This window comes from Hirundo rustica, chromosome 3 (genome assembly GCF_015227805.2).
Source record: "Hirundo rustica isolate bHirRus1 chromosome 3, bHirRus1.pri.v3, whole genome shotgun sequence".
Taxonomy (NCBI): Eukaryota; Metazoa; Chordata; class Aves; order Passeriformes; family Hirundinidae; genus Hirundo; species Hirundo rustica.
The window spans coordinates 46236997-46254275 of record NC_053452.1 but is presented as its reverse complement, the minus strand read 5'-3'; the positions used below and the strand labels follow the sequence as shown (position 1 = coordinate 46254275).

Here is a 17279-nt window from a genome sequence, read left to right as displayed (position 1 = left end):
TAGGGTTTTAAGTACTCTTAGCAATATACTTCAAGTTAAAATAACCTTACAACTCACTTTTATGGTTTTAGTAGCATTGATAAAATTTATGGCATAAAGGTTATGTTCTTCCATTCCAGTTCCTATGGTCAAAATATTAGGGTCAAATATTATATCGTTTGGATTGAAGTGCACTTTTTCCACAAGGAGATGATAAGCTCTGGAACAGATTGCAATCTTGGTTTCTGTTTCTGTTGCCTAGGGAAGAAAAAGAATGCTGACATGAAACATATAGACTACACAAAAAATAAACTCTCTAGAAATCATTTACAGCTCCAATGACTCAAGACTGAGAATGTGAACATCACAAATATTAGAAAAGGATTATATATAATAATATTGTATTTAAAATTCACCATCCCTATACCTGGAGTTTTCACTCTGCTTATAAAAAGCAATCTCACTGCCCAATGTTTCATCATCCTATGCAAAGCTTAATATGGGTTTTTTGATATAACTAAATTAATTTACAAAGATTTCACTCTCATGAGAAACAGTTTCTGAACTAAAAATATCTTTTATGAAGGAAGAGTTCAGCATGTCTGAATAGCAGGAGACACTCTTGAACTAACAGAGCTCCACTTAGATCAGTACACGGATATTTCAAACATTTGAGCAGCATAAGAAATGCTTATAAATCAGGGTCAAAACTACTGCTAAGGATATATAGAGCTTCTCTAAATCAACTGTGTCACTGAAACAGAACAACTGTCTTGAAAAAGAGGACGAAAGCCCTACACTTCAGAAGAAAAACATCTCTCCTTTAAAGTGATACTCACCTGCCCCACTTCATCAAAAGCCATAACAACCACTGCTGCTCCATATAATTTAATTTTCCTTGCTTTCTCCAGAAAGTCTTCCTCACCTTCCTTTAGACTGATGCTGTTTACAATGCATTTCCCTTGGCAACATTTCAAACCTGCTTCAATCACGGAAAAATTTGAGGAGTCTATACATAATGGCACCTGTAAATAACAGAGAAGTAAGCCAGGAGAACACACAGAAGTTAGGAATTACAGTTCTCTGGGCTGTTTGCTCATTTGCACGCAAAAATGCACACATTAATCAACACTTACGAATAAAAGTTTCTACATGATATTCAGATATTCATTTTGCTTTATGTGCAAAACTCAGAGCGAATTTATTTCAAGAGCTTCCATGGTGGCTCCATCACATATCATACAGAGATCTCTACTTCTCCCTGTAATATTTTGTGTTTCTGATTTAGATACTCATTTTTAGAGAAAGCACATTGCAGAACTATCTTTTAAAGACATTCTATATCCATGGCAACTTTAAGTTTTGTGGAAAGCAATACCATTATGCACCGCCAACATATACATTATGGCTCATAACTGCTCCACAACAAACCTGCATTCAGCTTTTCTAGCCAGTGAAAAGGACTGGCATATATTTATGTGAAAACAGACAGAAAAGCCTGTTCCATCCGAAGTCCTTCCCTATTACAGTATCACTTCCTCTGGGGAGAGGGACAACTACATCTGCCTAAGCACATAAAGTGGTTATTAAATGAAATTGTATCAACATCTTCCGCATGCAAATTACAAGTCAGTAACATGCTTTTTATTGTGACTCAATTACAACCTTTGCAATATCAGGTTCCGATGAAATCAAGTTACAAAATCTGGTCATTGCAGTAGGGCCATCCAACATCCCATCATCCATATTTATGTCAAGAATCTGGGCCCCCATCTCAACTTGTAATTTGGCTACACTCAGGGCTTCCTAAAGAAGAAAGTCAAAAACCAAAACAACATTGAAAAGAAAAAAAATCTTAGTTATTCTCAGGATAACATTTCACTTCTCCAAATTAAGCATGCAGTCAAAAACTTAAAAATTTGTAAGACATCCTATAAGAAAATAAGGAAATGGTCTGTTATGTACAACAATACAAACCAGTTGCTAATATGGAACAACCTATAATTAATTTGTTTACAGAACATGACATCAGAGACCTGATGTGTTGGTAGCACCACGGACTGTAGAGAGTTAGTCATATGCTTAATTGAATAATTTAAGATCTGCATGGTAACAAGGACTTCTGACCCCACAAGATTACAGGAAAGTACAGTCTCTATGATGGTATGAAATAAGGGTTTGCATCATAAGCACTGGTGTTTTGTAGCACAGGGTACTTAATTTTTAAAGGCTGTTCAACATTTTTGCCAGCTGCAGAATAATCCAAGTGCTAAGAAGGACAACTAAAGCTTTTCCCCCAGCCTACATAAATATCTGTACACCCATGTCTGTTCGCTTTCTCTTTTCAGTCATTCTGCAGAGTCCCTAACAACCTGTGTTTAAAGCTCTCTTCATTTAATAGTTCTAACTTGCTTAATGACTTCTATGAGCCTGAGTCGGGCTTCCAAAAATACATACTAAGGCTTTCATCTTGATCTGATGTAACATCAGAGTATACTCTGCGGCAGAGTCTCAGCTCTCAAGAAAAGTCACTCTACTGTTTGTTTCAATGTTACAGTATCAATTCACACCAGTAAAGATTGAGTCTTCCAACCTCAATTCTGCCCTGCAGCAGTTTCAAGAAAGCAGTTACCTTCCAAGCATCTTTTTCTGTACCAATGCTCATGTAGCATGTTGGAGTCAGAGATCAATGTATGAGCAATTAGATGTAATCATAATGCGGAGCGGAACTGGGGAAGTGAGGAAGGGGAAAGAGAGCCAGAGCTGCACATTGCTACAATCTTTCCCAAGTTAGAGATACCTCATATCCTCAAAGAGGGCATTACACCCACCTTCTTTCCCCTCTTCTCTGTAAATTAACCCCTAGATGCAGCACAGACCAGGACATTTTCTAAACCATTACCAGCTGCATAACTAAATTAAAAATTAAAAGTTCCCTGGTGCACTTGTCAAAAAAAAAAAAAAAAAAAAAAAAAAAAAAAAAAAAAAAGAGGCCTTGTAAAGTCCTTCTCGCTAAGTTATTAGTAGCTGGCAAGCAGAGAAACAAAAAACAGTGAAAAAATACATCCTCCACATTTTCATATTCTTCTAAGTGATATAGAATAGCGCTTTGTGCCAGCAAAACAAACAATAATAGTGTAATGGAGCAATGTAAAATCAGAGCATCAGCTATAAAGATTATTGTTAAAATGTATACTTCATAGTTGCCCGCCATGATGAGTTTAGCAAACTTCCGTGATCCTGCAACATTGCAGCGTTCACCAATATTAACGAAGTTGGTGTATGGCCCAATCCTGAATGGCTCCAGACCTTAAAAAGATATTTTTGAACATATTTGTTAAAACAGAAAAGAAAAAACCACATAAGAGACAGAATCTGTCTTCTGAATTGTAAAATAAAGGTCCCTCTCTCTCTACAAATAGTGATTTCTCAGCACACCAGTGCTCTAATGAGTAACTAGCAGAGCAATGCAATCAAACAACTGCCAACACACACCAAATCTTTCTATTCTTCCTCAATGACAATCAATAATTTACCTGACCCACAAAAAATAACAATCAACTTTTCCACTACAGAAGTGAAGCTATGATTCTTTGGACATCTGTGTGTATGTTCTCTCAACTTTCAACTATGTTACCTCATGCATGACACCCTGAGAGAAGCAGCGGCCCACTGAATTGACTGACCAACAAGGGCAGCTCATACCTAGTTCAGAGAAACAAGGCCAGCTGTACCCTTGGGTAGCAGGCAATGCAGAGGCAAACTCTACAGCAGAACCAAATAAGCTAAGGTATAACATCACAAGCCAACCATGATATATTTTATTTATGCTAAACTGATTTGACCTGAGGTTAAAATGCCAGACAGAAAAGATAGTAGTGTTTTACTCAGATACGTGGCTCAAAAGGCTTAAAAGAATGCCCCAAGTGTGGAACATACAGATGTAGACTTTGTTAAAAGAAAGCATGTTCTAGACCTGGTTCTATCTCTGGAACACCGTCCCAGTACAACTGAACCAGCATCTGAGGTGAGACAGGGGGGAAGCCCTTTCACAGCCCGTGTGCAAGGATCTCATCCCAGCTCTGCCAATAACTGTAACCAAATTACCTGGTCACCCTGTTGTAAAGTGAAGACAAAGATACTCATTCACCATTACAACATGTTTGAGACTTGCAGAGAAAATATGCTGGCTTGATTGTATTATACAAGATGGCAAGGAAAATGTTCTACTACTCCTTTAGCCAAAACAGTAAGACCTAGATCTGGTTCCACATCCATAAGCTTGCTGGGTTCAGGCAGAACCAGACATTCACAGCATTGTTCTGATCAGCAGAAAAGAGCCAATAAATTTACAAAGAAAACTTGCATTAGCTATGGAAGTTAAACTGTTACATGCTTTACCTGACAGCAGCATGTATCCTTGAGAGAGAGAAGGTGGAACACGAGGCTTACAGAATTTCACAGCTTCAGCAATTTTTCTGAGTTACAAAAATAAGAAAGTAAAGTTTTCAATTAAAATTAAATTACTCCACACAAGACTCAAACAGAATACACTAGATATATAGCTACATTTCCAATTTAGCCCTGTAGAGACAAGTCTAATTAGGTCTGTGAGGCCAAAGGCAAAAACATACTCCCAGAAGATCCTAACATAGCTATTTGCAAGAAATATACAAGACTGAAAGTTTTCAAATACAAAATGAGATACAATGGGACACATGAAGGATTTCAGAATCAGTCCTCAACCACGCTGACTCTTATCATATTCACGACTTGCTGAGCTGAGCAACTGCTAATGACTGAAAAATAAAAACCAATCAACCAAAAACGGCCCACAAAACCCCAAGCAAACAAAACAAAAAACCCCAAAGACCCCCAAAACAAACCCAAACCAAAGAAGACAAAAAACAAAAAACAAAACGAAAACAAACAAACAAAAAAGAAACCACAATCACCCCCCCAAGGGTCAAACATTGTTCTGGTCTGTACTGAGACCTTTCTCAGATGCTAGAAGGACTCATGCTGTTCACATTCTCCTCACTCTAGTCAGAACTGACACACACTGTCCTCTACATGTTTACATGTCACCTCTTCCCAGTTTATATCAGGGTAAAAATTAATCACAATGGCCCTTTCTTTTTCTAGTTAAAGTGAAAAAAGGAGGCTTTCCCACTGACCTGCTTGCAGTGGGAAAGACATCAAATGTTCCTTCTGACTAGCCAGGACCAGCATCAGCTGGACAACATTCATAGAACTTCTATTTAGGAATTCCCCCAACAAACACACACTCCCCCTTCCTTCCATCTACCATCAAAGGAAACCTTAAGTTTCACCTTGTGGCTAAGATTGCAAAAAAAGAGAAAGAAGATAAAGCACAATAAAGCAAGAATGGGAAGTCTATTCTGCCCCTCAATAAAGAGGGAGAAGTAATTCCAGAACAATTTTAGATGACAAAACCAAAGAGGTTTAATCCTTGTTTGAACCACGCCTCTACTCATTCTTCATGATATGCACGGCTACGAAACCCATGTTGTTGCACTTCATATATTGCTGCTATTGGCATTCAAGTGATCCATCTTTTCAGGAAACCCTAAGACAAGCCATGGAATATTGCACCACAGAAGCAGCATTTAAATTTACTTCACAGTCCACCAGAGCTGTAGGACATGCAGTACCTGATATGTGCTGGTGTGGTACCACAGCAACCTCCAACTATGTTGACCAAACCATCCAAAGCAAAATCCTGTAAGAGGAAGGAACTTTTTGTTCAAAGTTACTAAAGCCATGATATTTATTTATTTATTTTTCTCCACATGTGAAGCAATTCAGGGAGCTCACAAGAAAAATATTAAATTAAAAAAACAATTAGCACTATATTGTCTCTTTATGATTTGTTTTGAGACTGGATTCCCAAGGCTAACCAGCAATTTCAACAGGTAATTTCAAGAGACTACATTTGAAACTGGCCTATTTTATACTGTGTTCTTGCTGACACACTGCAGCTTCAGACACACAGTTCTGTCTTGCACAGATCCAGCAGCATGGGGAAGGACACCCTGCACTGGAACACCCCCAACATCAGCAGTTCCCGTACATGCAACTCCATAAAATTGTGCCAAGTTCATAAACACCACTCAGCTTTTTGAACAACTCCCAAATATAACATAAGAACACAGGAGTGCAATGAGCAACATGCACAGATCAAGCGGCAGGAAACCTTAGCTTAATACATAAAAGTAATTAAGGCTTTCAGTTTCCTAAGTAGTTTTCCTAGTGTGATACTTCAATCACTATCATTCAGCAAATTGTCTATAAACAATCCAAATGACATAAATAGTGATCTGAAAGAAAAAAAAAAATCCAACTCAAATACTGTAACAAGTATGCACAGGATACAAGCAGAGTTCTTGTCAACAAGGATATCAGATATGACATAATCAGAAGAAGAACTTTATACCTTTATATGCTTGGCAGTCACTTCTGGAGTTTCATCATAACCACCAAAAGTATTGGGAAGACCTTAAAACATAATATTTTTAGTATTACAATTTGTTTCAATTCCAAAAGAACAGAACTAAATTCCATAAAAGGCCCATTTAAAGCAGCATACTAATTGTATGAGAACTAAAATGCCTCATCACCTTTGCAATCACTACTCAGCAGATTATTAATTATGCAAGAAAGCACTCTGGATTCATTGCCACCATACTAACAACAGTTACTCTCAGCAGTTTAAAATATTGCTACTCTCTTTTTAACAGTAAAAGGAATCATCTTTCCAAGCTACTTCAACTCTGTTACTGCTAACGAGATGGGACAGGTTAGCTACATTTCACGTGCCTGTAAGCATAGGAACATGTGCACCAACACACCTGCATTGGGGTAACAGATGATGTAGGCGGTTGTACATTTTCCAATCGTTTCAATGAACGGACGCATTTCAACTGCCCCTAAAGCACAATTTAAGCCAATACTGGAAAATAAATTTCCAAAAATTATGTTGAAGTAAAAACACCTTTTACACACAGAACAGATGAATGTTAGTGCTGGCAACTGCTCCCACAATTATCTAGAACAAAACCAACCTGATCTCCAATTTCTTTAATCATCATCATCAATACAGCATGACTGTGCAAAAGGAGAACCCTCAGGTGGAAGACAAGCACAAGAGGGAAGGGGGCTGGACTGAATTGAACTGGGAACAATAAATCAAGATTTCATTTCAAAATCCAGGAGGAAAGTGGCAGCATTTTGACAGCAACTGCAGCAACATGACGGTTCTGTATTTTCTAGGTAAGAGAGAGAACAAGTAGAATGAGAATGGCAGATTGGAAAAGAGTCTTGTGCTACAGGAAGAAGCATGAGAAAAGGTTGAAACGGCAAGACCTGCTTCAAGCTGTTAAGTCATCATTTTCTTTACAAATTTTACATAAATTATGTCAACTTTGGAAAAGAGCAAGTGCCTCCCCCAGAAAGCCTCATGGCAGCACTAAGCTTGGACAACTGAATCTGCTACATCTTACTAACCAAGACAGCACTACAGCAGAATTTTTACATTAATAAGTTTCTAAACAGTTTTACCAGTATATGAGATACAATCCTATTTTCTTTTATTCCATGACAGATACATAAATGAGATTGCACTCAAAATATCTCCATTTGTATTAAATACAGAAATTTCTCTTGCAGATAGTATGTAAGATATCTTTTACATGTTTCCTGAAATTTATTTCAAAGTGTGGGCTCCCCCACACTCAAGATTTTCAAAGCAAAGCAAGCCAAGAACGGTTAGCAAGACTGTCCTTATGAAATGCAGACAAATGCAGTGCATTTCCTTCTCTTAAGTCATTAAGTTTACAAGCTTCCAGCTCATACTCCCCACATTCTAAACTGCCTGAATTATTACCCGTTACAGGGGTTGCTGACAAGTATATTCATAAGCATGACACAATCCAAGCATTACTTGTCTCAGAACTGTAGCACAGACATGCACCTTCATTCAGAAAGAAAAAGTAGCTTCTGTGGCCAGTATCATCTCCTCATAGCACTCAACATCATGCAAGAAAATATTTGAGAATAGCAAACTCTTAACCATGCCTTAAAAGCCAGCAGCCTTGAGCCAGACAGCTGATACTGTGTCACTGCTATCCTAGTGTAATACCCATCACACACCCATCTTAAACATCACCTCCCTCTCTTGCTCATTTCTCCATAGCAGTCATACATAAACTCCTGTGAAAGATAAGGCTGCAGAGCACCCTTGGGACAAAAACAAAATGCACATTATGGCCCAAAACTCAGTGTATGTCTTCTCAATGCTGCCACAGTAAAAATAATCATAGGATCTGAAACAACGCATCTGAGCATCTTTCATGGCAAGCAGCTTGACACATATCTTTCAGCACTTACTAAGTACATGAGTTCCTCAGCTACCACCTCCATCATCCAGACACAAAGCACACATTTTTAAGGGTGGGCTCCAAACCAAACTGAATTAAGGATGACACATCATCCTAATCAGGGCATAAACAATCCAAACAGAAACACATTCCTAGGATACCACAATTAATCAGCTTTTTCAGAACCGTAAAGCCACTCGGCACCAATTTGGCCACAGAAACAACATTAAACGCAATCTGTTCCAACCACTAAAACCCTTCTGCCACAGTGCTATAGAGCAGCCTTTTCACAAATGAGAAGCAAGCCCTTAACACTGAGACCTATAAGACACCTTTTATGAAATATGCTTTCATAAATTCTTGATTTAGGCTTCAGTGTCCTCTCTTCTTCAGAAGCAAAAGAATTAGAGCAAAATCATCTGAGACAGACTCATGCCAAATATGGATCATGAGGCCGTGATGCTGAGAGAAGAAGTCAACTACCACTCTGTTCCAAGAGGCTCCATATGTTACTTCTGGAACACCGTCTGGTCTGGGAAAGTGGAGCCTCAAGGGCAGTCAGGAAAACTGTGAATGCAGTCTTCTGCTTCTGCATCACTGAGATGACAGATTGCGCGGTTTAGCTGAAATTTTGTTGTAAAAACAAACAATGGCTCATCATAATGCGCATGGTGTGCACCACTAACAGTGAACTAAATGCTTTCAGTTAGACTACTCTTAGAAAGAAACAATCTTCTGGTGTATTCTTTTGTGTGAAGAGAACCAAACTGAGAGTGAAAAAAGGCAAAGAGGGAAGAGAAGGAGGTAGAACAGGGTAAAGAAACACAGAAGAGATAACCAGGAGAAGGTATTCAAATGACCACACAAAACCTTGCACGATGACCAAATCTGACACATTATCCATTTGCACACATCTTAACCTCATATTTATTAGAGCTTTTCTGCCTGGAGAGAAAAAAATTAAAGGAGGCATCAGGAGCTCGCAAAACAACAATGCATGTCCTTGAGAAAAACACTTAAGGCACATTTTTCTAAGAGTTCAGTAAAAAGAACAGTAGTATCTTAGGATTTGTTTTTTCAAGACACCCTAAAACATTCTCAGCTGGCACTGCTTCCCTCTAAGAAAGAGATACAAGTCCTGCCTGTACCAGGGATTGTCTCCTTGCACAGCCCAAGACAGTAGAAAATGGCAAACTACAGTTTCAGAATTTGACCTAATTGTGATTTCAGTGTAAACACAAAGCCCCAGATTATTTAAAGCAATTAATTAAAAATTCAGCTTTCTTTGGAAAGATAATTTCTGTTGAGGGAATAGAAAAACACGTTAGCAATGCACATGATTACGTATGACCATAGTTTGTACAGCCTCCAGTTAGCTGCAAGCAAGGGTTAAAATAGAAAAGAAACTCAACTTACAAATAATTAACTAAGAGAATGAATGATACATTTCCTTACCAAAGTGGCTTACTGTGGGAAACACTAATGACAAATGCCTCTCCTGTCTGGCCGGAGAGGGTACGGCCACTCTTATCCACAATAGTTCCAGAAACCTACATATCAATTGAACACAGAAAAGGAGAATTAAATGCACAGCAAAATGGAAAATTAAAATGGATGACCTGCTATAACTCAAAGTAGAAAGAACTGTGCTCCACTTAAAGTGATGAGGCACAACTCAAACAGAAAAATTAAGCCCTTTTTACCATATAAATGATTAAATATTTTTTTCGGAGAAAAAAGAGTGGTCAAAGGATTTTGTCTTTCCCTGTCTCCTCCCTCCTCAGGGGGGGAAAAAGAAAACAAAAGAAAAGGGAGAAAACTACTCTGAACCACCCAGCAGCCAGGCAGCATGAGCACCATGGTATCATTCTGATGACAGCCCCTAAACCAATCCACAGGGGTTTTTTGTTCAGGCAGCTAGAAGCAGTCACCTTCTCCTCACCTCCCCATTTAAGTTATTTCAGGTCTCAGGACTGTTACGGAGTTGTTTGGTGGTGGTTGATGGAAAGGTGGGAGAGGTAAGTCTGACCTTAAAAACAAGTTACTCCTTTCCCCACAAGAGAACATCAAATGTCGCAACTTAGTAGTGGAAGTATAAGTTTCAACCTGTATAATCACACTTCTTTAGCAGTGTACAAAAAGAGATGTGCAAATAATAAATAATGTGTCGACCCCAACTAACAGCAATGAAGTTGAGAATCTGGGAGACATCTGGATGAGGCAGGAAAGGCTCCTCAGATGTCCTGGTTCTGGCCAGGATAAGGTTAATCCTTGCAGTAGCCAGGAGGGGGGCATGGCTAGGACAACATCATTGCCAGGTGTGGGAGAAGAGAGACTCTCCAGGGAGAAGGGGTTCCTTCCAGTGGGACAGAGCAGTGAGGTAACACCAGTTCAGAGGCAGAGGGAGACACCAGTCCCAAGCCAGAGGGAGCAGTCAGGGCGGCACGGCTGTAGTCAGGTTGAGCTCCATGGTGAGCAGTTTTGAATCACCTGCTCTTTTATACAGTTTTGTTATTAGTATTGTTGCTGTCACTGTTCCTTTTCTTATTTCTGTTTCCAGTAAACTGTTCTCAACCCCTGGTCTTTGCCTTCTGTGCTTCCAATTCTCCTCTCCTTCCTGCCACAGGGAAAGAGAGAGGGGAAGAAAGTGGAGGAGCAAGAAAGAGGTGGCACATGGCTTGGAGAATCTCAGTGAGGGCACTGATTTGCAGAGTACCATTCTTCCACCACAACACCAGGTCTAAAAGCCATTTATTCCAGAAGATGGAATGGGTTTAGAAGACTCCATGCGAAAATAATTCCACTGTTTACACCAAAGCATGCTTCAATATTAATGCTACTTCCCACCTTCAAAGTACTCAGTCAAGGAATGTGATCAGTGGAATCTTAGAGAGCTGTGCTAAGGGTTGTAACTTCTCAACATAACTGAACTGAAAAGGGAACAAAGAATGAGGAACCAGGCTCAAGGAGCACTCTGTTCAGTGCAATGAAGACAAAAAGTCAACTCAGAAAACCTCCAGTGTTAACTGATCAAGTACAAAGTTGTGAACATAGAAGTTCTAAACAATGACACCTCCAAACCAGTCTTTACTGTTCTAAAAGCTAAACTAAGTAACAAAAGAGACTTTTATGAATGCAATTTCCAAGCTCACTAGCAGTGAAGCAAAATATCAGAAACTACAAAGGGAGAGGCAGAGAACATCACTAGGCTATCACACAATCCCTGATGTCTGCACTTTGAATGCTGTATTCCATTGTCATTCCACTCTGACTTGAGGAAGAGGAAAACAAAAATGGGACGGTAATGGGACGGTAATGAATGAACCAAATGTAACAGCTAAATAGAAAATGACTCTTCAGGCTGAAAAAAAGATGACTAAAGGAGGCTCTCACAAAGGACTACAAATGCCATGACTATGCAGCAAAGGGAACATAGAACAGCTGCTCATTATCACTTTCAAGAGATAAATGGCAAGACACAATAGAAGTTATCAGGTGGACTGCCCAAAAGTAAGCAAATTTTCAAACCAGCATATTCTTAAGCTGTGAAAGTTACAGACAAATTATGTTGTAGATGTCTGGGTCCTACATAGGTTTGAACACAGATGCAAGGAAGGAGTAAACACATTCAACAAAAGCCTACAAACAGATACTAACTGCAAGTCAAAAAGCCTGACTGCAAACTGTAGAAAACTGGAAGAGTACATCAGAACTTTCAAAACAATCTTATTCTTTTCCTGTATTTCTTCCAATGCATTCATGACTGGCAACTATCAGAAAAACACACATCAGAGAAAGAATATGGAGTAAGACAGATTTTTCTGACTTCAAATGGTCACTCATTCTACGTGAAAATATGTCAAAATTTGCCTCATTTCATCCTTGAAGCACCGGTTCCCATTGACCTCAAGACAGCAAGCCTGAAAAAACCCATCATTAGACGTTTTCGTGTGGAAATACACAAGAAAAAAGTAATTCCTTAGTCTATGGCTTGATCTGCTGAACAGAGCTATCCAAGACTGATTTCACAAAACTGTAAGAGGTTTTACTTTCACGATCATGTGGAAAACAAGTACATTTCCAATAAACTAATTTCCTTAATTTCAAAGCACTTAAATCAACTGCCATCTCAGCTAGCTCACAAATGAAGCTTAAGGATATGTAAAATATTGAAATATACTTACAAATATGGGTCGGGAAGCATACTCTTCCTCAAACAACATCTGGAGCGCAAAAAGTGCTGCCTACAGAAGAATATGTTACAAAACATTAATGATGTTTTGAAAGTTCTTCAGATTGTTCATTTCTTTTTGCTTCTATGGGTTTGGTGCCCTTTTTTATTTATTCTATGGCTGTTTATGCAACTTGCTAGCTCATATCACCTGCCAGAACTTATTACACTCAGGAAGTTTTACTCTTACCCCCAACATCTTCCAGAGGTTCCAAAACACATTTTGGTAACAAGCAGAAAAGAAGTATCACAGGGAAGTCAAATGAGACCAAGACTACTCTAAAACCCAAATCAAGTCAGCACGTACTTCTCCCTCCCATCTGCAGCCCAATCCCCACCCCAAATATGGTTGTATGTACTCTTCCCAGTACACATTCACTGCCCGTGAGTCTGTTTGGACATGTAGTTTCCAAAGGGTTCCTACCACCACAGATTTTTACAGTAAGAAGTGCAAGTGACTCCTCTGAAGGTCCTGAAAATGCCGTCCCTCCTTTGGGTAAGAAAATTGCCCACAAACATGTCCTTAGCATTATGTTAAGCCTGCAGGCTCCTAGCCAAACCTCCATGACGACTGGTCAGATCTGCAAAGGGCAAGTGATGTCACTGGAAACGCTATTCAGCCTGTGGCAAAAGCCTGAAGAAACACTGTGTACATATCCAGCCAGACTTTTCCACATAAAATCGCAAGACAGTTTTAAGTACCCTAACAATTCCACCCCCTGCACAGAGCAGTTATTAGATAAAGAAAGAGGTGTTAAAATCCCATGAAATGTGGCATATTTCAACATTTTATTCATTCTATTTTACCCTTCTAATCTTCTATTGCAAATTGTTTTTTCTTAAAACTGATGGCAGATTTCCCCCCCAAAAAACACCTTTTAATAGAACTGCCTTACAAGCCTTCCCATGCCTGAAAACAGATTCACTGAACTTTCCCTCTCCAGTGGGCATCATAAGCATCCTTTGGACAGACATGCTTACAGTGAAAAATACAATCAGAAGCATTTGGAGATACTGAGCAACACAGTAGAGCTTCTGGGAATAAGAGGACAGCTGGCACAGACAGCCAGAAAGATACAAATGGCACATATTAAGAGAAACCTTCTGGAAAAGGCTGATTAAAAACCATCTCCTCACATTCTACCCACTTGCTATCAACTGAAGAGTCTTTTCATGTATTTAGTCAACAGTAGCTGACAGCTCAAAGAATATTATCTCAAATTTCCTTAGGTAGTACACCAATATTTATATTAGTGTGGTGGAATTTTTTTTCCCAGAAGTCTCACCTTAGCATTGGCGGTATCAAATATGGTTTCCACCAGTAAGATGTCAACTCCTCCATCCAAAAGTCCTCTGGCTTGTTCTGTATATGCTTCAACCAGTTCATCAAAAGCTGTAAAACAGGAATGACGTTAACTTCATCTGGAGAAATGTCTTTAAGACTACTGCCTAAGTCCAGTAACTTGATGGTTATAAATACTTACTTATGTTCCTGTAATCTGGTCTCTCCACAGATGGTGACACAGAGAGTGTCCTGTTTGTTGGACCCATGGCTCCAGCAACATATCTCTTAATTCCTAGACCAAGACACAGGAGGGGGAAAAAAAACCCTAAACTATTTGCCTCTGGCTTTACAGTGACAGTCAATGTAAAATACCTCCGAGGACACCAAGGCGTGTGTCATTCAAGGATGAAGAATTGTACAGCAGTAAACTTGTGTCTCAAATCCAGGGTTCAGACAGCACAGGATCACCCAGCACAGCCAACATCCAGCAAGATGTTCAGTGTATACTCACAGAACAGAAGAACATTTCTAAAAAGGTCAGCTGTCTCAGTTAATTCTTCTAAGAATCATTTGTCTCTAACACAAGAAACTTCACTTAATGACTCTAAATACACAGCACAGAACCGTCCTGGCATTTTTCACTACATGACCTTATTTGAATATTCTGGCACGTACCATAAAAACCCCACTTTTTAAAAGCATATTCCAAATCTTACTTTCTTATTGCATACTATGAATTCCATCAGTAAGGTGCTATCAGCAGCAGCACTGTTAGCCTGAAATACAGTTTGATTGCAGAACACAAGCAGAAATGAGTATTTGAAAGACAGCATTGTCTACAGCAGTGTAAAGGAGCTCTAACCCTGCTCACAGAATGCCTGGAAGGCACCTGTAGAAATGAAATGAAAATACTAAGATGATTCCATTAGTTGCCAAGTAAAGCTGAACCACTAGAGATACACTAGGATTAACCAGTAATCCACATTTACCTACAATTAGCTATCCTAGTTCCGGAATACAAAGACTTGTGCCGTACAAACCTCAGGAACTTCTAACAATCCCTGCTGAATTTATTTTCTCTAAAACACATCTAAAGATGTGTACCACCTGCAGCCCAAAGCAGGCAGGCACAAGACAGCTGTGCTGAAAAACATCTTAAGGACCAGATCCTTCAAACACAATGAAATTAGAGTGATAAAAATAGAGATATGAAATTGCTGTTACCATGCCTTACTTGCAAACATGCACAGCACCATTTTATGTCCCCATAATGTAAACCATCAAGCTATCCTCTAGTTAGCAACACTTCAAAGATTGCAACATTGTCAAAACCACAAACAAGTACAAAGTTAAAATAATACTAACCTGTCTGAGCAGTTACAGTGTCTGCTGCTTTTCTGGCCACCTGTGCAGAGACTCTGTTTAACCGATATGCCTGGAACAATTACAGAAAATCTTTAGTTCAGTCCAGGGTAACTCATGCTCAGAGAAACACAACACTTGCATCCAGAAGCACGCAGCACACTCTGAAGGTTCCCCAAGTCGCACAAGTACATATCAGCACTATCACAAGGCTTCAAAAGGAACAGCTTGATACATCTCAGCAACAGAGTTACACAGTAGGTTTATCCCTGGCATGCCTCAACCTACAGCTGCCAATCATAACATTTCATTCTTTAAGGTAGTAAATAAATCCTGCTGAGATCAACAGAAGCTGAAGGATAGGACTTTGATGACAAAATTAGCCTACTTCTATGTTCACTTTTTATTCAAGTAGTGTATTTCCAAGTATTTACTTTCACATATTTCCCCAAATTCTCAAAACAACACATAACAAAGAACAGGCACAACAAATGCAAACTAGAAAGGATTTCTACATACACTACCACAACCAACATATATGCAATATCCTGGAAACAAGCAGGTCCACTGTGGCATTTGGTAGATTGGAAGAACTGAAGCACAACATCCCTGTTCACAGAACTGAGAGATCCTATGAACACTCAAACAAAACTCAGGACTAATTATTATTGCCTGTACCTCTGCCAACAAGAAGCACACTGTGTCTGTGACACAGCAAGTGCAATTGTCCACAGTAGCAGAAAGGACCTACGATCCCATCACATGGCTCAAGAGGCTGCAGGCCAGCCAATAAGCACAACACCAATGAATCCTAGGACTAAACTAACCTTGCTTGCTAGGACATGATTAATATTTTAAATAGTAAATAGTTTAACATTCTTACCAAATGCTCAAGGCCGTAGTCAGCCTGTGCAACTCGGGTGCTGCTGAAAGTGTTGGTTTCAATGATGTCAGCGCCTGACAGCAAGTATTCCTGCAAGACATGAAAGAAAAAAAACCTGAGGTATGGAAGGCAAGTAACCCAACTACTTTGTCTCCACCAGTTGACAAAAAATCACAAATCATTTCCCAATTCAAAGCTGATCAGACTCTAAAGACCTTTGAAAAAGCATAGGGCCAAAATAACTGAAGTGTTCCATGTAACCGATTTTCAGAATTTCAGCATCAGCCACACTTTCTATTAACAAGTGACATCTATAGAGTCACCTCTGCCACTGGAGCACATTCTAGACTTCTGCACAGGAATGTGGTCAGACACAGCCCAATCACCATCAGCAAGCAAGGGCTGCTGTGGGCAGTCTCACAAAAGACCCAAATGAAACCAAACCAGAAAAGATTAGAAAATTTAAATGTTGTGAAGGGATTTGTACAGCACAAGAACACACTGGGACAGAATACAAGCTTAGGAGAATTATGTTTTGTGCAGATCTTGTTTAAAGTTTAACTGCTGACCAAGATTCACGAAACACGTATGATTTCTGCTCCATTTTGGTTGTCTAATTCCCACTGAAGTAAACTGAAATCAGTGCAAACTTAAAAACTTTTGCAGATTCTAGCTCACACTGGTATAACCTCTATCAGTCGCCCCTTCTCCCTAACTCATCTTTTTGATCCCTTTTCTTAGGAAAATTAATCCACGAACACCAGAGGTTTATGTCCAAAAAGGAGACAGAGGGGTCCTTTTACTTTATTCGAATGAAGGGAGAGGCCATGGGGCATTTCCCCTGGGGTTTCTCAGATTTTCGGAGGACGCAGCCTCCTCTTTATCCTAATTTCCCGGCCGCATTTCCCTCTCTCTTTCCCCATTGGCTGAGGTACTTGAGAGGTACAGACTTGCCGAAATGCCTAAAATTCCCCTTTTAATGTAGAACCCCCGCTAATTTTTAATTTTTATGGGATCTATGGGTTTTTCCCCATTGTTGCTTTCATCTTTCAATATTCAATTTCATTTACAAACAAACCTATGGTTTGTTTGTAAAGGCAAGTATCTTCTTTTCCATTCATCAATCAGTAGAATCCTTCC

General features: G+C 39.3%; 1 protein-coding gene across 7 annotated transcripts in view; it reads right to left on the bottom strand.

Moving 5' to 3' along the window:
- The window catches only part of MTR (5-methyltetrahydrofolate-homocysteine methyltransferase), a 49781-nt gene that overhangs the window by 24683 nt on the left and 7819 nt on the right, over nt 1–17279 (bottom strand). For 4 of the 7 annotated variants that reach the window (XM_040058490.1, XM_040058491.2, XM_040058493.1 and 1 more), the window contains exons 3-16: nt 16140–16229; nt 15260–15329; nt 14094–14186; nt 13896–14002; nt 12563–12622; nt 9834–9928; nt 6852–6952; nt 6437–6498; nt 5655–5722; nt 4381–4457; nt 3176–3288; nt 1645–1785; nt 819–1004; nt 58–237 (exon numbers count right to left, since the gene is read on the bottom strand). In XM_040058490.1, the coding sequence (XP_039914424.1) occupies nt 58–237; nt 819–1004; nt 1645–1785; nt 3176–3288; nt 4381–4457; nt 5655–5722; nt 6437–6498; nt 6852–6952; nt 9834–9928; nt 12563–12622; nt 13896–14002; nt 14094–14186; nt 15260–15329; nt 16140–16229 (1443 nt within the window). Of the gene's footprint in view, nt 1–57; nt 238–818; nt 1005–1644; nt 1786–3175; nt 3289–4380; nt 4458–5654; nt 5723–6436; nt 6499–6851; nt 6953–9833; nt 9929–12562; nt 12623–13895; nt 14003–14093; nt 14187–15259; nt 15330–16139; nt 16230–17279 lie in introns of those variants that run through there. The other 3 variants (XM_040058494.2, XM_040058495.2, XM_058419728.1) reach the window with 3 other exon arrangements.